The following is a 21,831-nucleotide window of genomic DNA, read 5'->3' on the forward strand; positions in this document are numbered from 1 at the left end:
CTCAGAGTTGGGAATCAGATTTGGTGAACATTAACGCCACCGCATCTAGAGCCTGTTCCTGCAACACATGGATTTTAGCTTATTTTCCTCTCTCCGCTCAGATGTAAATGCCCATCTGAAAAGTTGCAAATGACCGTTTCTTACTAGTAAAAAACAGGTGGATGGGAAGATTCATGGAATCTGAATCACCTGTTGTGTTAACTCTTGTGGCCTTTAACAATCCAAATCTCATGTTTCCCTGTTAGATCCTGAACAAAGGGAAGATCGTTCGTGTAGGAAGACAGGCCAGGCAGGTGGGACAAAATCTGGTGACCATGTCCCTGCCCATCACTCCAGACCTCATCCCTTCATTCCGCATCGTGGCTTACTACCAAGTAGGAAATTCGGAGATTGTAGCAGACTCAGTCTGGCTGGACATCCAGGACACATGCATGGGAACGGTGGGTTGATATTCAAGTTGGCCTTCTATATGTTAATTCCTATGAAGGTGTCATTACAAAGTAGTTTTTCCTAGCCTGAAGTGCCGACTGACTCTCAAAAGGGACTCTACAAATGGCACCGTGGGGCTTCTCATTGACTGTCTCCCAGCAAATTCTGGATCAAATTTGATTGATTTGCATGTACAAAGATGTAACCCAGCCCCCCCCCCCAGCCAATGCTGTCAACCCACTCTGGGATCTGGGAGTCAAGCTCTGGTTCCTTCTAGCTCAGCAATAAAGAGTCTCTGGATTGAAGTGGATGGAGCTATACTGACTTGCGCCAGCTGAGTATCTGGCTTTGTATCTGCACCAAAATTAACCATTTTACTGATGATGTGGAAAGTCAGAATTGATTCCAGTTCCCTCTCCCAGGGCTGGGCTGGTTCTTCAGGGCTAACAGGAGTAAGATTCTTATTTTTGGCTCATGAATTCAGGAGATGTAACTCCTAATGCCTATAGGGGACCTGACTGTGATGTAACAACAATGCTGAGCTGCTGTAACTCCAGTTAATTGCTCCTGATTTACACCAGTGTGAGATCAGAATTGGGCCCACAGAGCAGATCCATTACAGTTCAAACTTCTCTGTAGATTTCCCAGGGCTGCCTGAGGGACAAAGTCACCTTTCCATCATGGCTCGAACAAAGGGACCTCATGGACACTGGGTCTGATTCTGCTCTTAGTTTACAGCAGCATGAATATGGAATAACAGCACTGAAGTCAGTGGAACTACTCCAGATTTACACAGCTGCCACTGAGATCAGAACTAAGCTTTCGGATGCTCAAGGAACCTGAGATCTTACCTCCTTTTCTCCTATGTTTTGCAAAGGGTGGGTTCTTAGCTGCTCCCTCTGCTTTAAAACAAAACCTCTCCCTTCACTCTCTTTCATACAGCTAGTGGTGAAAGGAGCCTCCAACGAAGACAGGAGAATCCATGAGCCTGGAACTCCAATGAAACTCAAGCTGGAAGGAGACCACAGAGCTTATGTCGGCCTAGTGGCTGTGGACAAAGGTGTCTACGTTCTGAACAAAAAGCACAAAATTACACAATCTAAGGTGGGGCATGAAAGATGTTGGTTGTAACTTGTGATGTTTATAGCGGAAAATGCAGCTTGGCTGTTATCCTTGCTCTACGCCCCAGGATGGCGAAAAGCAAAGTGAGACTTTTGTTTGCAGAGCTGCCACTTGGGATGTGAGCTCCACTGTACTTTAACTGAGCTGGGACGGCCAGGTCAGTACTTGGCTGGGAGACACCCAGGGAGTGCTGTTCTGGACACACTAAAGGACATCCTGCCCTTTGGACAGTGTTGATCCAGATGGTGCTGGGCGGTAGGGAACTGCGTGGGTGATGCAGTAGGAGGCGCTTTCCCTTCAGAGACAGTTCTCACCCCAGTGCCCGTGGTGGTGCAGTACATCAGGGAGTGGGGGTGTGCTCAGTAGGGGGCGCTCTCCCTCCACAGTCAGAGCTGCACCCAATGTACCCAATGCCTCAAATGCGGCGCTAGCGGATGCTGTGCTGTATTGAGTGGAGTGGGGGCTCAATAGCGGGCACTCTCACGTCCCAGTCAGAGCTGCACCCAATGTCCCAGTGCAACATTAGGGGGCGCTGTGCTGCAGGGAAAAGTGTTAGTGACTCAGCAGAGGGTGGCTTTCTTCTGAGTCAGCGCTGATTCCCGGGCCTTATCAAGGTTTTAGGGGACGCAATGCTACTGAAAGTGCCATTTCTCAGCTGAATATCAAACACAGGTTCTGGTAATTAAATGTCCTGTGACCCTTTCAACAAGGGTCAGGGCCCTGGTGGTCTGGTTGAATTCTAATTTCGGTATTTAATTTCTCTCTGCCTAAATATCCTCCTCTGTCTGGGTTCAACTGGCTGCATAATTCTTTCTTTCTCCTCCTAAAATCGGTTGTGTTGCTGGTGCAGAATGGCCTTTACTTACAGTTCAGATTTCACTTTCACTTACACTGCTGCAAACACAAAACTACTCAAAGGACGTCAGTGGAGTTACTGCAGATTGCACGGTTGTACCTGAGAGCAGAATCTGGCTCACAGCCTGTATATGCTTTGGGATCAGGCTGGACCATTGTATTTGCGCTTCATAGATCTGGGAGGCGGTGGAGAAGAGTGACATTGGCTGTACGGCTGGCAGTGGAAAGAACAATCTGGGGGTATTTACGGATGCTGGACTGGCCCTGGAGACAAGCAGTAGGATTTCCACCCCCCAGAGAACAGGTATCACTCTGAACGGTCACCATGAGCGATGGAGGAAGGGAGGAAAGAGTCAGCAAAGCAAGGCACAGTGACCTATGCCATGACCCCAGGGTAGGGACATCGGTCTAGCAGGGCAAATCCCACTGGACCGGCCTAGGAATGGAAATGTTGGGGTTACAGTGGGGGATGAGAATAAGGTCCTGAATTCTCACTGGAGCCCACCTATTAAAAATGGGATTAATTTTAAGAATGGGATAATTCCAAGGAGGGGATTCAAAGACTCTCTTCTAGCTCACTAGGCTTCTCCCACTTTCAAAGTATCTTTCTTCCCCCTGGCCTGGGGGAAGGGATGGGCAGATGGCTGGTGTTTCTCTCTGACTCTCTCTGCCCCAGGCTATAGGCTTTTTGGGCCAGTGCGCTAGAACGGAGGAAGGAATGAAGCTTCCTTCACTCTCCTCTCTTTTTGGTTGCCCTGGCTGGCTGGGCATCTGCCCAACAGCTCTCATGTGGCTCCCAGCTGGGACAGGAAGGTACAATATGTTATGTGCCAAAATGGCTTTTCTGGTTTCCTGATTTCCCCCTAAATCAATGGGATTCTGCTCATTGAGGCCTAGACCATTCTCAGAAATTTGAGAATTGACCAGATGTGGTGTTTGAAAGTTACCCTGTTACATCCACACAGAGAAATGGCAGCAAGTTGACTCTAGGGCTTCACTTGGTAGGTGGGTTTTTAATTTCTGTTTCTTACTTCCTTCTGCAGATCCAGAATGTTCCCAGCCAGCAAAACGCCGGCGCCGCTCTGTTCAGCTCATTGAGTATAAGGCAATCAAAAGTAGGTACTAATCAGGGGGGTAGCTATCCTTGGTCAAAGCAAGTATGCAAAGCAGGAATGCGATTCCCTAGCATAACAAGTTTCACCCTGCTACAGCCTCCTGCCAGCTGCATTTCTTCTAGCAGGAGACGGGGGAGTCTGGATAGACTTCCATATGAGGAGAGATTGGAACTGGTCAGTTTATAGAGGGGATGCGATCGAGGTATAGAAAACAATGAATGGTAACTTGCTCTTTGGGGCACGGACCGTCTCTCTGTTCTGTGTTGGTTCAGCCCTCAGCACTGTGGGGTTCTGGGCCATGACTGGGGACCCAAAGTGCTACACAACTCAAATAACAACAACAGGTACATTGTTACATTACCCTATAAGCACAAGGAGACACTCAACCCAACTGAATGGTTTCTAATTAAGAATTTATAAAAGGAACTATTTTCATACACAATGCATTAACCCATAGTACTCACCACCATAGGATTGTACTGAGGCCAAGAGCCTAGCAGGATTCAAAAATGATGAGCCATTTACATGGAAAAGGAGGATGTTCACCATTCCATAGGATAGGATTTTTTAAGAAGAGCTATACATCCCCATGCTTCAGGGCATGAGCCAACCTGATTGGGGTCAGGATGAAACCTCTCTGTGGGCAGTTTATTCCACTGTGGGGTTTCTTGCACCTTTCTCTGAAGCAGCTGGTGCTAGACACTGTTAGAGACAAGATACTGGATTAGACAGAGCAGAGTGCCAGTTCCTATGTTCTTTCTTTGGCCATGTCTACTAGTAAATTAATGAGAGAGAGAGGACTAGAAGAAGCTTGGTAGGAATGATCTTCTGGCTTGTACATTTCAGCGGCAGATTACCAGGACCGGAAGCTGAAGAAATGCTGTGAAGACGGGATGCATGAGAACCCCATGGGGCACAGTTGCGAGAAGCGGGTTGGGTACATCCTGGATACAGATGAATGCAAGAAGACCTTCCTCAACTGCTGCAATTATATCAAGACCATACGTGACAAGCTGCACCGGGAGCTCCATCTGGAACTTGCAAGAAGCAAGTACCAGGGTTTCAATATCACTCAGAGGAGCAAGGCAGGGGGAATTGTTAGAGAAATAAGACCATGCCATGTGAACCAACCCTGCCCATGTTCACAGATCTTCCATGGGAGAGATGGGCATGAATGCAGTGGCAGCAATCCTGTTAGTCTTGCACCATGTTGATATGGGGACCCAGATGAGTCAGGGTAATAACCTCTTCACAGGTCGCTGCTGAGGTTTAACCATTGTTTCTAAAGCACAGTCCTCTACCACTTGAGCTAAAGGGGTAACTCCCTAGCTAGGAATAGTAGTAGGCTCTTACCTTTGCAGAATATCCACTAGAGGGCGCACATGGAGCACCGAGACAGTGGCTTATACCAGTGTTATAGGAGCCCAGAAAAGGCTAGCTCATGGGGGAACAGAAAGGCAGGCATGGAGAGAAGAAACCTGTGGCTTCCCCTCCAGCTGTTCAACCACATTCTGTTTCTTGCTCTTCTGGGCTGGCAGCATCAAAACTTGGCAATGTAGGTCAAATCAGGGATGCTTTCAGATCAGTTCTAGAATAGGTCACCCCCAAATCCTTTCAGGTTTGCCCCACTCCAGTCAATGTCACTACAGAGCCACATGGTCTGTGACTTGATTTTCCAGGTGACCTGGATGAAGATTTCATGTCTGACGAAGATATTACCTCAAGGAGCCAGTTTCCAGAGAGCTGGCTGTGGCAAGTGGACCAACTGACTGAGCGACCAAATGAACTGGGGTAAGAGCATGTGGCCGTGTCACTCCCATTCATCAAAGGGCCACATTCAGATGTGGTATGGTGTAGCTCCCACCAGGGCCGGCGCTTCCATTAGGCGACCCTAGGCAGTTGCCTAGGGCGCCAGGATTTGGGGGGCGGCATTTTGTGCGCTTCCCATGGGACGCACGGGAGCTTCCAGTTCCGCTCCCGTCGCGCCGCCGAAGAAGGTCCTTCTGCCGATGTACCGCGGAAAACAGTGGCAGGCAACTGAGCAGCTCAATGACTGCCGCTGTTGCCTGCGGCATTTCGGCAGAGGGTCCTTCTTCAGCGGCGCGATGGGAGTGGAACTGGAAGCTCCTGCGTGCCCCGGTGGGAGCGCACAAAATGCCACCCCCTGAATTCTGTCTAGGGCGCCAGAAACCCTGGTGCTGCTCCTGGATCCCACTGAAGTCAGTGTCTTTCCACCAGCAAGATCCCCACTGGAGATGGGTGGAGTATTTGTCATGAATTAGGGCCAGCATTCAGCAGCTGATCCATATTCAGAGTCACTCCTAGATTTTAAGGCCAGAATGGGCTGTTAGATCATCCAGTCTCACCTTCTATATAACAGAGTGAAGAGAATTTAATTCAGTTACTCCAGTTTTGAGCCCATATTTAGGTATCTAAAAGAACTGGCCCTACTTTCAGAGGTTCTGAGCAGCCAGCAGTATCCCCTGGCTTCAGCCCTAATGAAAAACCAGGCAGCTGATTTAGGTGCTAGAATATGAATGTAAGTGTGTGGCTGTTTAGCGTTGGCCTTTTATCCTGTTCGGGAACCGTTCCTCATTTCTGTTTGTTAGTCTGGTTGTGGTATTGGGTTGCTGAGACTTGTGATGTTGATGGTGATTTCTAATTGGATGGCTGAACCTTTTTTTAAATGGTAAATGAAGTGATGGGTCAGGCCCCTCTCCACTGGAATGGAATATAATTCCCCTGCTTGGAATTAGACCGGAACACTAGAATTAATATCCCTACCCTTGAGACTTTTAAAACAGGTTGTGTCCTGTGGCTGGTGCAGAACTTAGACCGCTGAGTTCCTCTCCAGATGGCTCTGCAGTTCAGTGGTTGGGTGAAGAAGGCTTTACCATGGACGTCAGTCCTAAGATAGAAGGATCTCGACCAGCAGCGGGCAAACGTTTTTTTGGCCTTAGGGCCACACTGAGTTTCTGAAATTGCATGAAGAGCTGGTTAGAGGAGGCTGTGCCTCTCCAAATAGCCAGACGTGGCCTGGCCCCTGCCCCCTATCCCACCACCCCTGCTTCTTGTCCCCTGACAGTCCCTCTCTCCCCCAGGACTCCTGCCCCATCCACCCCTCCCTGTCCCCTTATTGCCCCAGAATCCCTGCCCCTTATTGCCCCCCACCACCCTATCCAACCCCCCTCCTCCTTCCTGAATACCCCCCTGAGGACCCCTTCCCCCATTCAACTCCCCTGTTCCCTGACCTCTGACTGCCCTGCCCCCTATCCACACCCCCACCCCCTGACCACCACCCCGAACTCCCCTGCCCTCTATCCCCGCTCCCTGCCCCCTTACCTTACTGGAGCGCTGGTGGTGTTACAGTTGCACCACCCAGAGCACCAGGACAGGCAGCCGTGCTGTCCGACTGGAACCAGCCACACCGCCATGCAGCACAGAGCACCGGGTCAGGCCGGCTTTGCAGCTGCGCTGCCTGGTAAGAGTTTGCAGCCTCACTGCCCAGAGCATTGCACTGGTGACACAGTGAGCTGAGGCTGTGGGGGAGAGGGGACAGCAGGGGAGGGGCCGGGGGCTAGCCTCCTGGGCCAGGAGCTCAGGGGCCGGGCAAGAGGGTCCCGCAGGCCAGATGTGCATATAGTTTGCTCACCTTTGATTTTGGCCCCCTAGCTGGGAAATGTCCATCAGTTCTAGCTCCTTCCTTCTGTAACAGGCTCTGTGTTTCTCTTTCCATATAGAATTTCTTCCAAGACGGTGTCTATTTTCCTGAAGGATTCCATCACCACCTGGGAAGTCCTGGCTGTGAGCCTTTCAGAGACCAAAGGTGGGGAACACAACAAGCTCTCCAGAGAACAGGCAGAAAAGCTAATGGGGAAAAGACCCCAGGCCACAATGGGCCTTGGAAAGGTCACAGTGAGATGGAACAATTGAGGAGACAGCAGACATGTTTCAGGACTAAAGTATAAGCTCCCCTGTCTCTGACCCTGGGTCTTTCCCCATTGCAGGGATCTGTGTGGCTGACCCCTATGAGATAACAGTAATGAAAGATTTTTTCATCGACCTCCGTCTGCCCTACTCTGTAGTGAGGAATGAGCAGGTGGAAATCCGAGCTATTCTCTACAACTATCGGGATCAACAAATTAAGGTAAGCTCATTGCCTCATGGGGCTCTGCAGTGGACCTGAGGCTATCAAAATTAAGAACCCAATAGTAGTGGGGGATTTCAATTATCCCCATATTGACTGGGAACATTTCACTTAAGACGAAATGCGGAGATAAAATTTCTTGATACTTTAAATGACTGCTTCATGGAGCAGCTGGTATGGGAACCCACAACGGGAGAGGCAACTCTAGATTTAATCCTGAGTGGAGCGCAGGAGCTGGTCCAAGAGGTAACTATAGCAGGACTGCTTGGAAATAGTGACCATAATACAATAGCATTCAACATCCCTGTGGGGGGAAGAACACCTCAACAGCCCAACACTGTGGCATTTAATTTCAAAAGAGGGAACTATACAAAAATGAGGGAGTTAGTTAAACAAAAGTTAAAAGGTACAGTGACTAAAGTGAAATCTCTGCAAGTTGCATGGTCCCTTTTTAAAGACACCATAATAGAGGCCCAACTTCAATGTATACCCCAAATTAAGAAACACAGTAAAAGAACTAAAAAAGAGCCACCGTGGCTTAACAACCAGGTAAAAGAAGCAGTGAGAGATAAAAAGACTTCCTTTAAAAAGTGGAAGTCAAATCCTAGTGAGGCAAATAGAAAGGAGCAAACACTGCCAACTTAAGTGTAAGAGTGTAATAAGAAAAGCCAAAGAGGAGTTTGAAGAACGGCTAGCCAAAAACTCCAAAGGTAATAACAAAATGTTTTTAAGTACATGAGAAGCAGGAAGCCTGCTAAATAACCAGTGGGGCCCCTTGACGATCGAAATACAAAAGGAGCGCTTAAAGACGATAATGTCATTGCGGAGAAGCTAAATGGATTCTTTGCTTCAGTCTTCATGGCTGAGGATGTCAGGGAGATTCCCAAACCTGAGGTGGCTTTTGTAGGTGACAAATCTGAGGAACTGTCACAAATTGAAGTGTCACTAGAGGAGGTTATGGAATTGATTGATAAAACCAACATTAACAAGTCACTGGGACCAGATGGCATTCACCCAAGAGTTCTGAAAGAACTCAAATGTGAAGTTGTGGAACTATTGACTAAGGTTTGTAACCTGTCCTTTAAATCAGCTTTGGTACCCAATGACTGGAAGTTAGCTAATGTAACGCCAATATTTAAAAAGGGCTCTAGAGGTGATCCCGGCAATTACAGACTGGTAAGTCTAACGTCGGTACCTCCCTGCTCAGGCAAATTAGTCGAACAATGTTAGAATTACAAATTGTCAGACACAGACAAACATAAACTGTTGAGCAATAGTCCAACATGGTTTCTGTAAAGGGAAATCGTGTTTACTAATCTGTTAGAGTTCTTTGAAGGGGTCAACAAACATGTGGACAAGGGGAATCCAGCGGACATAGTGTACTTAGATTTCCCGAAAGCCTTTGACAAGGTCCCTCACCAAGGCTCTTACGTAATTAAGCTGTCATCGGATAAAAGGAAGGTACTTTCATGGATTGAGAACTGGTTAAAAGACAGGGAACAAGGGTAGGAATAATAGAAAATTCTCAGAATGGAGGGGGTAACTAGTGGTGTTCCCCAAGGGCAGTCCTAGGACCAATCCTATTCAATTTATTCATAACGATCTGGAGAAAGGGGTAAACAGTGAGGTGGCAAAGTTTGCAGATGATATAAAATGCTCAAGATAGTTAAGGCCAAAGCAGATTGTGAAGAACTTCAAAAGATCTCACAAAACTAGTGATTGGGCAAAAAATGGCAAATGAAATTTAATGTGGATAAATGTAAAGTAATGCACATTGAAAAAATAACCCCAACTATACAACAATATGATGGGGGCTAATTTAGCACAACGAGTCAGGAAAAAGATCTTGGCGTTATCGTGGATAGTTCTCTGAAGAGGTCCACGCAGTCGCAGAGGTGGTCAAAAAAGCAAACAGGATGTTAGGAATCATTAAAAAGGGATAGAGAATAAGACAAGAATATGTTATGCCTTATTATAAATCCATGGTACGCTCACATTCAAATACTGTTAGCAGATGTTGTCTCCTCACCTCAAAAAGATATTCTAGCACTAGAAAAGGTTCAGAAAGGACAATTAAAATGATTAGGGGTTTGGAGGAGGTCCCATACGAGGAAGATTAGAGGCTAGGCTCTTCAGCATGGAAAGAGGAGACTAAGGGGGGATATGATAGAGGTATATAAACATTGAGTGTTGTAGAGAAAGTGGATAAGGAATGGTTGTTTACTTATTCCCATAATACAGAACTAGGGGTAACAAATGAAATTAATAGGTAGCAGGTTTAAAACAAATAAAAGGAAGTTCTTCACACGCGCGCACAGTCAACTTGTGGAACTCCTTACCTGAGGAGGTTATGAAGGCTAGGACGATAACAATGTTTAAAAGGAACTGGATAAATTCATGGTGGCTAAGTCCATAAATGGCTATTAGCCAGGAAGGGTAAAGAATGGTGTTCCTTGCCTCTGTTCATCAGAGGATGGAGATGGATGGCAGGAGAGAGATCACTTGATCATTGTCTGTTTTAGTCACTCCTCTGGGCAAACCTGGCATTGGCCACTGTCGGTAGACAGATACTGGGCTAGATAGACCTTTGGTTTGACTCGGTACCACGTTCTTATGTTATAATGCTTTGACAGACAGCCAAACTGAAACAAAATGGTGGATAGGAATAGCTCAGTGGTTTGAGCACTGGCCTACTAAACCTAGGGTTGTGAGTTCAATCCTTGACAGGGGCTTTTAGGGAACTAGGGTAAAAATCTGTCTGGGGGTTGGAATAGATGATCTCCTGAGGTCCCTTCCAACCTTGATATTCTATGATTCTTCTAGGGCCTGATCTCTTTGGGGCTAGACACCCTTGTCTCCCATTGACCTTGTTGAGTGCTCAGTACCTTGCAGGATCAGGGCTATAGAATCCACCCAGTTAAGAACAGTCAGACCAATGGTCCATCTAGCCCAGTGTCCTGTGTTCTGACAGTGACCAGTGCCAGGTGCCCTAGAGGGAATGAACAGAACAGGCAATCATCGAGTGATCTGTTGCCTATTCCCAGCTTCGGGCAAAATTGCATGATATAGAGGGATATTTAAAAAAAATCCCCTTCCGACTGCCATTCTCCTCTGGCTGGGCCTACAAATCTGTGAATAGGTACCAGGTTTGGAGCTTTCTTGCTGACTCAGACCAGGAGGGTCTCATTACTTCCATTCAAGAATATGACAGGCTGAGAGCCTCTCTGAGGCAAGACAGAACTGGGGGTGGTCCTGAAGGGCCTCTCAGGAAGGTGGTCATTATACAGTCACATGCTTTGTAAGTACAGCCATGTCTGTTATTTATTAAGATTAAAGGCAAACTCCAGTCAGAGGATACGTTTTGGATCACTGCCCTACAGTGTCATGGTGCGTAGACTGCCTGCTCATGAATCTCTGTTCTCTTCTCAGGTCCGGCTGGAGCTGATGCACAACCCAGTTTTCTGCAGCGCATCCACTTCCAGGGCTAAATACCGGCAGATCCTTGACATCAAAGCCAAGTCCTCCCTGGCCGTGCCATTAGTGATTGTCCCATTGCAGCTGGGATCTCACGACATTGAGGTCAAGGCAGCGGTGTGGGGCAGTTTTGTGGCTGATGGCGTGAAGAAGAAACTGAAGGTTGTGGTAGGTATCAGGGGGCTTGATATCTGCTGGAGGGCAAGAGGCTGGATGCCAGATTGGCTGGGTTCTGGAATCGGTGCTGTCCCTTAACCTGTTAAATTAACACCCTGTATCTCCATCCTCGTCCCACTTCCTCCCCTCCCCTGTGGCAACTACAGCAGGGCTGGGACTGGCCTGGTTATCTTGCACTCGATCCTCTGAGCCGTCATATAAGAGACCTTGGTTCAGTTCCTCAGGCCCAGGGTCTTGCTCCTTGGACCAGTGGGTGCTGGATCAATGCACCCAGGGAGAGCCTCATATCACCCAGCAGAGAGAGCTGAGCAAAGTAGCAGCATTGGTGGGCTGTGAAGGGTGTCCCATTGGCCTGCCCCAGGAGATCACTGCAATACTGGGTGAGAGGAAGATCCTCCAGTGATGATCAGGGAGTATAATAGTCCTTGAGGGAGGTCACAGAGCAATGATGGAATGAATTGAGCTTCTCACTTCCTCGCCCTGCCAGACTCTGTAGGCCAGATTCATAAGAACATAAAAATGGCTATACTGGGTCAGACCAAAGGTCCATCTAGCCCAGTATCCTGTCTTCTGACGGTGGTCAATGCCAGGTGCCCCAGAGGGAATGAACAGAACAGGTAGTTATCAAGTGATCCTTTCCTTGTCGCCCATTCTCAGCTTCTGGGAAATATTTGTCCCGTTCATCTGTGGTGGAATCAGTGGTGTTATGCTAGGGATGAATTTGGCATAGGGACTTGTTCTTGGATGCATCCTAACCACGATCCACAATGAAAAGGGACTCTGCCTGAGGTTGAGGTCGGATTCCAGACTCATTGGGACGGACCCTGATCTCAGTTTCATTTGACTGCTGACTTCCAAAGTGGAGTAACTTCTGATTCACGCTGATCACAAGATCAGCAAGTCGCTCACTTTTCCTTCTGCTCTTCATTGTTTCTGAATGCTACTGTGCTTACTATGCTCTTGTCATTCCTTTCTAGCCGGAAGGGATGAGGATGTCCAAAACAGTTAAGTCTGTAGTACTGGATCCATCTGCGAAAGGACCAGGTGAGTAGCCACACTGCTTTGTGTTTACATGGCACCTCTCATCCTGAAGGTCTCAAAGAATTCCACAATCTATATTTAAGTGAGGGCATCTCTGTTTTTGGAGTCCTTGTATCTAACCCAAACTCTTAATCAAATCTGCAGCAAACTTCCCTGAAAAATTCTACCCTGGCCTCTGATCATGCGTGGGAGATTTCAGAGGGATTGGTTTCGTGTTGGCTGAGATGGAGGTCAAAATCAGGCTCATCACAGAAGACTAGAATCAGCAATATGAGAGCAATTCAGCTGCCACTGAAATGCAGCCACCTCTGCCTGTCCTGTATTCACAGCTTCCTGATCCCCATCTCAGCTGCCCCCTCCCTCCCTTTGCCCTAGCACATCAGTGGATTGTGCAGGGCTCTCTATGAGCGTTGTAGAGTATTATTCAAGAACCAGCAGCAAAGCTCAGCTGGCTGGCTGGATGGCATTTCAGTGTCTCTTTTCCTCATCCTTCCTTTTCAGGGGGAGTCCAGGAAGAGAAGGTGAAAGCGGCAGATATAGATGACAGGGTTCCAGACACAGAATCGGAGACCAAAGTCAGCATCCAAGGCAAGGGCCTCTGATTTGAAAGAGTTTTATGCTTTAGAAACAGAGTGAAGGGAGCAATGAATTCTCCTCTGGTAGCCACACTCGCAGGAGGCGGACCGATTACCCACTTGGTTCTGTTACAACTGTCTATGTGCACTATCGAACATTAATGGCCAAGATACAGCAAAGTCGTTGTCAATGTGTGGCTAAGCAGGTGCTGACAGGAGAGACAGGTGCACAGAAATAAGGAGCACCCAGGGGGCAGCCTGTGTCTCTGGACAGGATGGCCTAGTGGTTTGAGGCCTAGTTTAGTATTTAAGAAGTCTAAGTTCAAGACCTTGCTTGGCCACAGACATTCCTGATGACTCTGGGCAGCTCCCTTAGCCTGTCTGTGCTTCAGGTCCCCATCTGTAAAATGTGGATAATAACTCTTCCTTTAACCCCATTCAACTCAACCAGCAAAGGCTGGTGCTTTCAGAGTGGGAGTGTCCAGGTTCTATCCCCACCGCTGGCAGGGCTGGAGTGAAGTACCTAAGAGGGCTTGGTGAGAAATACTCAGAGCATTGCGGGGACCTTGTTAGCACACAGGGCCTGGATCAATGGTTGCTGGGTTAGGATCCCTTCATGGGGTTTGGGTGTGCTTAACACCATGCAGGATTGAGCTCTCAATCTGCCCCTGCTCGCAGAGAGGTCTGTCTCTCTCTCTGTCCCCACAAGCGCTTGCTCTCCATTTTCGAATTCATGCTGTGTTATTTCCTTGGCCAGGAAACCCTGTGACAATCATTGTCGAAAACTCCATCGACGGGGCCAACCTAAAGCACCTCATTGTGACGCCGTCTGGTTGCGGGGAACAGAACATGATCGGCATGACCCCTCCGGTCATCGCCACCATCTACCTGGACAGCACCGAGCAGTGGGAAAGGATTGGGGTGGAACGCAGGGCGGAAGCCATCAAGTTGATCATGCAAGGTAAGTACTCATGCCAGACAGCAAATCCTTCAGGCTCGCAGTAGGGGCACAGGAACTGCTGCACAGGACTGGCCCTGAGGTTCATTTAGCTCAGTAGCCTGTGTTGGAGAGTGGCCAGTACCAAATGCTTCAGAAACCTCACGTTAAGCACATTAGGTGACAGATAGAGAGTCAGGGATCAGGCAGCTAGCCTGGCACTCAGGAAACACCAGTTCAGTTCCCTGCTCTGCCACAGACTCCTGGTGTGATGTTGGGCAAGTCCATTTCCCCCTCTGCAAATGGGGAGAGTTGCAGTGCCCTGCTGCACGGGGGTGTTGTGAGGGTAGATGGCAGGAGCTCCGTAAGCTTCCAGCACCTGGAGTGTGGCCTGCTCCCACTCTGCCCTTCCCGCTGCTGGCCCACCCACACTCTGCCCCCAGGCCCCACCCCACTAGGCTTCTTCCCCCCGAGGCCTTGCCCTTGCCCCACCTCCTCCGGCCCCCATTCTGCCGCCCACTCCTCTCTGCCCCCTCGTCCCCCGTCACTCACCCATAAGAAAAAAGTGGGAGGGGTCATGGCCCCCTGACAAGTCCCCATTCCGGCACTCCTGGTAGGTATGTTGAAGATTGTGAGTCATCTAGGTACTATGGGAATGGGGACCAGATACGTCTCTAAAATAGAGAATTTGTCTCCCACTTTAGGTCTCCTACTTCCTTTAGAGGTTGGTTTAAGACCTGAAGCATGAGGTTTAATATCCCTCCACCAGTGTACACCGGCATTAGTCATGATAACTCTGAATAGACCTTCCTATGCAGACAAAGGCCCAACCTCATTTTCAGTCCTGCCAGGCTTTTGGGCTCTTGTTCATTGCTAGCCCATGGCTGTTGTGCGGGGGATGGGATAGTCATGGGGTGGAGGCCATTCACCCATAGTTCACATCTGTGTCAGATTGGCACTTGGTAGCAAGGAAGGAGAGAGAATTTCATGACCACTGAGAGAACTTGATAGGTTTCAGCCTACTCCTGAAGGAACAGGTGTCCCTTTTCCTACACCGCAGGCCCGCCTACATTAGGTGCGGAGTCTGAACTACAAACATCCCATCTCTTAAGCTTTTACAATATGGGGAAACCGAGGCAGGCAGTGACTTGCCCAACATCGCATCATCCAGTGAGTGACAGAACTGAGAATTGAACCGAGGAGTCCTGACTCTCAGCATCTTGCTGCAAACACTATCCCACCCTCCCCTCCTGGAGTCTGGCATAGAACCCAGGCATCCCGCCTCCCAAGTCCCCACACACTGTAATCACTTGGCCCCACTCCTGCCCTGAAAGGAGGATTCATGCTGGTGAGGAACAGGGCAGTGCCCATGCCAATCAGCTTCCCCACCCGATAGCTGTCTGCCTTTGCTTCCCTTGAGTTGCTATGGTGTGTGCCTCCTGAGAGAGACCTGCAGAAAAAGGGAGAGCCACACAACTCAGAGAGCAGCGGCAGGGGTCACAGCTCTGACTTGGTTTGTCTTACACATGTAAAGTCCTCATTAGACGCTCGCCAGACATCGCACAGCTCCTTCTTACTCTCCCTCTTTCAGGTTACACGCAGCAGATGGTTTACAAAAAACCCGACTTCTCATACGCTGCTTTCAAAGACCGACCAGCAAGCACTTGGTGAGGACAGTGGGTTTTCTAATGCACCCTCTTGATCAGCGTTAGCTTGACCCTACACATGTAATGTGTGAGTCAGAGCAAGTCAGTCTCCAGCCCAAAACCAGAGGGCAAAGGTTAACACACACAATGGGAAAAAAATACCCAATCCAGCTCCCACAGATGGCAACGGAACGATGCCCAGAGATGAGACAGGCACCTGGCAGGATTTACAATATCACTTAAGCAGAGTAAGGGATTAATTCCCTTTGAAAGTCAATGGGAGTTTGGTGCCTAACTCACTTAGGCACTTTGGTAAATCTTGCTATGTGCCTATTTGCATCTTTAGATGCCTAAATACGTTGTAAATGTGGCCCCCAGTGATTTCAGTGACAGTTCAGTGTGAGTGAGCAGATGGCTTGAGGGACTAGGACTGAATAAGGCGAAGATTTAGTCATGGGTATTTTTAGTAAAAGTCATGGACAAACAAAAATTCACAGCTGGTGACCTGTCCATGACTTTTACTAGAAACACCCGGTCAGAGTGTGTCACCCCTAATTCTTAGCTGTTCCTAGGGCGCTGCTGCTCTGGGTGTCCTCGGGGTGCTGCTGCTCTGGGGGTCCCGCATGCACCATTGCTCTGGGAGATTCCCGGGGGCTGACAGCTGGCTCCTGCTCTGGTGGCAGGGTCTGACTGCATCCAGCCACCCACTGTTCCGAGGCCCCTGGGGACTGCTCTCCGACGGCCTCCGGGGCTGCCAGTGAGCTGCTGCTCCAGCCGCTGCTCAGACTGCCCCCAGGGTGGCCCCTGGCACTGCTGCTGCTCAGTCACAGGGTTTGGCTACACTTGCAGCTGTACAGTGCTGGGAGTTAAACCTGTCTTCATACAGTTGTGTAGGGAAAGCGCTGCAGTTTGGCCACACTGACAGCTACCAGCGCTGCAGTGTGGCCGCATTTGCAGTGGTGTTGGGAGTGGTGCATTATGGGCAGCTATCCCAGTGTTCAAGTGGCTGCAAGGTGCTTTTCAAAACAGGGGGATGGGTGGAGTGTGACAAGGAGCGTGAGGGAGACAGAGAGAGTGGATTTTTGGAGCTGACACTGTTCTCAGCTTCCTGCCTTGCAAGTTCTAAGGACTTGAAGATACACAGCACCAACCTTCAATCATTTTAAAAGTTTCAACCCCTTCCCCCACCCCTCTCTCATTCACTAAATGCAGATAGCCTTCAGACCAGATAAGCAGCTGCTCCAAAACAGACCCCCACCCCCTCCGGACTGCTTCTCTCCTCAAGCAAACACTAGCTGTGGACATTCGTCCCCCTGCCTGCCTCATTCACAGCAAACAGTAGCTGTGTTTGTTTTTTAGATAAGCAGCTCCGGGAGCCCCGAGTTCACAACAAAACAAAGAGTATTATCTTTACTTAAAAAGCATTATAGGAAGGTTACGGAGGTCAGTTACAGTGTAGTAAGATTAATCACTGTTTACACTGGTACCCCAGCGCTGCAGCACCAGCGCTGTTCTCTTTATTCCTCTTGTCGAGGTGGAGTACAACCAGCGCTGTAGCCAGGGAGATACAGCGCTGTATGTGCCTTGCCAGTGTGGACGGGGAGTAAGTTACAGTGCTGTAAAGCCACCACCAGTGCTGTAACTCTCAAATGTAGCCAAGCCCACAGTCACAGTCCATTCCCAGTCAGAAATTTCCCTGAAGCAATGGCTGTTTCGCTATGCCTAAAGGCTCACAAATTACAGGTGCACAGGCATAGCTTGCTCCTTCACGGCCTTTGGTCCCATAAAAAAAGTGGGGGCCCCCGCCATAAAAATCCAACCAGGCCTTCGAAAAGGCTGCCTCTGGAACTGGGTGATCCATCGCGAGGTGTGGGAGCTGGCGCCCCCCCAATAACACAATTACGCAGTATGTGCTCACTACATCCTCTAACTATTGGCACATATAAATTGCAAAGGGCAACACCTGGCAGCTATGGCCAATAAAGCCCCCTCAAATAATGTGTAATAAAAGGCAATACCGGCCATGCTTATAAGGTGGGTCAACACATTTGCTGAAAAGGGGAGACATCGAAATACGCCTCTACTAAGGAACAGCTATTTACCAATACCTCTGCATGTGTTTGAAAAACTACCTATCCCAGGGTGCCCCTGGATTTGCTGTTACACTCTCAGGCGCAACATTTTTTGGTGCATTGGCCCGCGGTTAGGCAAAGTACGGTTAAGATTTCTAACTACATTGTGTTTAATTTTGCATAAATTACTCCCAATGTGTTTCTCCCATTAATGCACGTCTGGGAGCAGCTCGCCGCATTCCAAACAAATGCCTCCTCCTTTGTTTGCAGCACACATTCGATTTAAAAAAAAGCTGCCTTTGCCACATCCATCCGGATGGGGCATTTATGTCAACAAAAAAATGTGTTATGTTAATAAAGCCAAAAGCCACTACTCGTATATGCACTGGTTGCTGCCCTTGCTATATTGCTGTTTGTGTAGGAGGCCAATGCTAACACGGGCCACAGTGTTGGAGGGAGGGTGAAAACCTAAGTGGTGACCGCTCACAACAAAATGTTGATTCAGGGTCAAGGGGGGGAATGTCACAGTCGCAGTAAAATTGCCCCCATGGGGTCCCCTGGGTAGGCACTAGCATTGTATATTGCTAATGCTTGTAAACACAGTGAAAACGATTTGGGGAAGGGTTGAAGGTGTAAGTGTGAAGTAAAAAATACCTTTGCAGGTTGCAAAAGGCCGAAGGGGGAGGAAGGAAAAAAGAAACGAGTTAACTTGATGCTCCAGCTAGGTCCAAAAATAAAACACTACCTCCAGCCCAAGGCCGCGGCACACAACAAACTCTCTGCCGCCTGCCAAGAAAGATGGGGGCCTGGGTTCCAACCCCAATCAGCCATAAAAAAAATCATCTCAACAAAACTGTAGGGGCTGCAAAAACTAGTAAAACAGTGAAGGCCAGCAAGGAAAAAAACCCAACAGTTTTGTGTCCCTAAAGCCAGTGTGTTTTTAAAAAAGCTCAAAAAGCCACAAAAGGCCAGTTTAAACTGACACAAAAAGCACAAATACAAAGGTCCCTAAACAAAACCCCCTCAACCCCCCAAAACTTAAAACCCTCCTAAAAGCTAAAGCAAATAAAAAAATCAGCAGCGGACCCTGAACAGGCTGTGCACAGAACAAAACTCTTGTCCACCCTTCCCACTCTTCTTCTTGCGTTACACCCAGGCTTGGCCAGCCTTGGGTCGTGCGTGCATAAGTATGAAAGTGGGTTAGGGCATGGGCACTAATGCTTCCTTCCTTCCTCTAAGTAACATAAAAAGCACCCAACCGCTGTTGTTTTATTAATAAAGCTTTAAAACTTAAACACTAGGTGTGCTCCTTGATCCCCTCCCCTAACAATCCTGCGGCATCAGCCTAATCACCTAACACCTCAGGCAAATTGGTAACAAAAATCTGTCATAATGCCCCCAGGACTGATGCTCAGGCAGTCCTTGGGACGAGCTACACCAGCTGCAGAAGTCACGGAAAGTCATGGAATCAGTGACTTCCACCACCTCCATGACAGATTCACAGCCTTAGTAATGAACTCCAGGTCCTTTCACTTTTAGATGGCTAGTTTGTAGCTGGCTCACATTAACCATTACCATCTTGATGGCTGTTCATTGTTTTGTGTTAAGTTGAGTTTGATGACTCTCCGGTCCAGTGTCCAGGGGCCAGCTGTCCACAGCATCCCCACCATTCTGGTCATACCACTGCAGGCAGTGAGAGCTCAGTACATCTCAAGTAGAGCCAGCCGTAATGGGGAGCAGTGTCTGGATGCGCTTTCCCGGACAAGGGGTGACATTTTCCCTAGCTCCTGCTCACTCAGGTTACTATAAACTGACCCACATGAACCTCACTCCATTTACTGCTGTGAATCATCTCACCTGATACCTGAGTGCAGACGGTCCAGCTTTCACACTGAGGGCAGTTCTGGGAAGGCAGGAGTGACCATGATGTTATTGATTCTGCCCTCAGGCTGACGGCATATGTGGTGAAGGTCTTTGCCCTGGCTAAGAAACTGGTGCCCATTGAAAACCAAGTTATCTGCGGAGCGGTAAAATGGCTGATCCTGGAAAAGCAGAAACCAGACGGAGTCTTCCAAGAAGATGCCCCTGTAATCCACGGAGAGATGGTTGTACGTGTTTCCTTTGACTTTTACACACCAATCACTACCCACCTCAAGCATCACAGCAACTTGTTGGTTCATAATTCAAAGGGACGTCTTACTGGGCTACATCCCAAAGTCTGTGCTCACGCAGAATGATCTCCTCTCTCTCTCCCGGTGCAGTTACATTGGCAGTAGTGAATGGAGATTCAGGCCCAATGGGCCAGACTGTATCTATTTAGTCCTTCGTGGACTTCATGGAGTCTTTGGCACTTCTCCCTTGTTGGGGCTAGATCATTCTTGGTTTTTTTGTTGTTTGGAGTATGAGTGGAAAAAGGGGTCATTGTTGGAGCTAGGGGTCTCAGGGTTGGGATTTAGGGGTGCCAGGGTTTAGGGCATGTCAGTGTTAAGATTTATTAGACAAAAGGGGGTGTTGGTGTTGGGCTTTTGGGGGTGTTAGTGTCAGGATTTAGGGGTCTCAGTTTAGGGTTTATGGTAGAAGGGGTTGTTAATGTTGAGGTATGGGGGTTTCAGGGTCAGGGTTTAAGGTGTAGAAGGGGGTGTCGGTGTCAGGATTTTGGGGGCATAAGTGTCAAGTTTTAGGGGTGTCAGGGTGGGGTTTAGGGGTCTCAGTGTTAGGGTTTAGGGGTTGAAGGAGGTGTCAGGGTTTAGCAGAAGTATTGGAACTAGGGGTGCGTGAGGTGCTGCAACAACCCCTGGCTTGAAGTGGTTTCTATTATATACAGGGTTACAGTTTGGTTCAATGGCTCTCAGCAGCCCCACTATAAAAATTGTTCCAGCACCCCTGGGGTTTAGAGATGTCAGTGTCTGGGTTTAAAGGGTCTCTGTGTTAGGGGCCTCAGTGGTAGGGTGTAGGGCAGAAGGGGGTGTCCATGTCAGGGTTTAGGGGGTGTCCGTGTCTAGGTTTATTAGATAGAAGGTGGTGGGGTTAGTGCTTTGAGTGGTGTTCTCGTGGTGGAAAGATGTCTCCAAAGAGGGTAGTTTTGCAGCATTTATTAAAGACACTTAGATTCTGGCCTGGCCTCATCTCCCCGGGCATTGATTCCCCAGCCAGCTCCCCTCAACTGAGAATGCCTTGTCCACGCCTCTCATGTGCTTTGTCCTGGGCTTAGTGATTTGCATTGCCCCAGTGGAGTGCAGCTGTCTTGGTGCTTCACTGGTCTTTGTCACTGGGGCTTGATCCATTAACGCACGGGAAGCTGCCTGGGAGCTAGTGGTGGGACCTGAGCACTGGCCTGGTGAGCTAAATTCTCTCACGCTGGTTTAATATGAAGCATCTCTATTGACTTGGATGGAGTTCCTCCACATTAACAAAGGAGTAACAGTAACTGAGATCAGAACCTGGCCCATTGCACGACAGGTGTCTGTTAGCCAAAGGGAGGCTCAGCTATAGGTCTGGCCATGACCGAGAGTCCATTCTTGGATAGCTTTCTAGGATACATGTGTTCTGCTATACTGTCCTATGCTGAGATCCTGGGATTAATTATTTCTTTTCATGGTACTCGGGGGACTTTCTTATCCCAAATCTGTCCTTTGCTCCCCTTTAGGGAGGGTACAAGGGTGCTGAGCCTGATGTCTCTTTAACAGCTTTTGTGTTGATTGCATTGGAAGAGGCCAAGGAAATCTGCAAGGATCAAGTCAACGTGAGTATCTCTGCACCGTAGAGTCACTTCTACGTTCATACCCAGGTTTTCCCATCTTTCCATCCCCTATGAACCAGGCCCCATGGCATGGGGAATTTGCTAGGGAAGGAGCTAGTAAATCTGCATTTATTCATGTCACATATAAGCAAATAAAAAAAAATGTTTCCTCTAAGCTTATAGAAACAAAGCTTATAGGTCCAGAACATTCTAGGAAGTTAGTGAAAAATGAATCCACATACGGAATACTGGAAACATTTTACTTCAAACATTTGATTTCCTCTTTTTGTTTAACAACAAAAACAGCACCCTGAACACAGCACACGGCCTCCCCAAGTCCAGCACCCCAGGTGGTTGCCTGGATTGCCTGCCCCTAAATCTGGCCCTGGTCTGTGGTATTAGGCAGAAGCTGCAAGAGAGGAGGATGAGGTGATGTGGTGGGCACGTACAAAGAAGAGATGAAGAGAATCATAGGCGTCGACTCCATGGATGCTCTGGGGCT

General features: G+C 48.6%; 1 protein-coding gene across 1 annotated transcript in view; it reads left to right on the forward strand.

Moving 5' to 3' along the window:
- The window catches only part of LOC116826481 (complement C3-like), a 56,920-nt gene that overhangs the window by 18,406 nt on the left and 16,683 nt on the right, over positions 1 to 21,831 (forward strand). Inside the window, exons 13-27 of the mRNA XM_032783234.2 lie at positions 246 to 440; positions 1,372 to 1,533; positions 2,581 to 2,710; positions 3,450 to 3,521; positions 4,368 to 4,568; positions 5,201 to 5,312; positions 7,262 to 7,347; positions 7,529 to 7,668; positions 11,098 to 11,310; positions 12,297 to 12,363; positions 12,862 to 12,948; positions 13,693 to 13,896; positions 15,464 to 15,539; positions 19,539 to 19,698; positions 21,237 to 21,332. Of these exons, the coding sequence (XP_032639125.1) occupies positions 246 to 440; positions 1,372 to 1,533; positions 2,581 to 2,710; positions 3,450 to 3,521; positions 4,368 to 4,568; positions 5,201 to 5,312; positions 7,262 to 7,347; positions 7,529 to 7,668; positions 11,098 to 11,310; positions 12,297 to 12,363; positions 12,862 to 12,948; positions 13,693 to 13,896; positions 15,464 to 15,539; positions 19,539 to 19,698; positions 21,237 to 21,332 (2,001 nt within the window). The remainder of the gene's footprint in view (positions 1 to 245; positions 441 to 1,371; positions 1,534 to 2,580; positions 2,711 to 3,449; positions 3,522 to 4,367; positions 4,569 to 5,200; positions 5,313 to 7,261; positions 7,348 to 7,528; positions 7,669 to 11,097; positions 11,311 to 12,296; positions 12,364 to 12,861; positions 12,949 to 13,692; positions 13,897 to 15,463; positions 15,540 to 19,538; positions 19,699 to 21,236; positions 21,333 to 21,831) is intronic.

This window comes from Chelonoidis abingdonii, chromosome 26, assembly GCF_003597395.2.
Source record: "Chelonoidis abingdonii isolate Lonesome George chromosome 26, CheloAbing_2.0, whole genome shotgun sequence".
In the NCBI taxonomy this organism is placed as follows: Eukaryota; Metazoa; Chordata; order Testudines; family Testudinidae; genus Chelonoidis; species Chelonoidis abingdonii.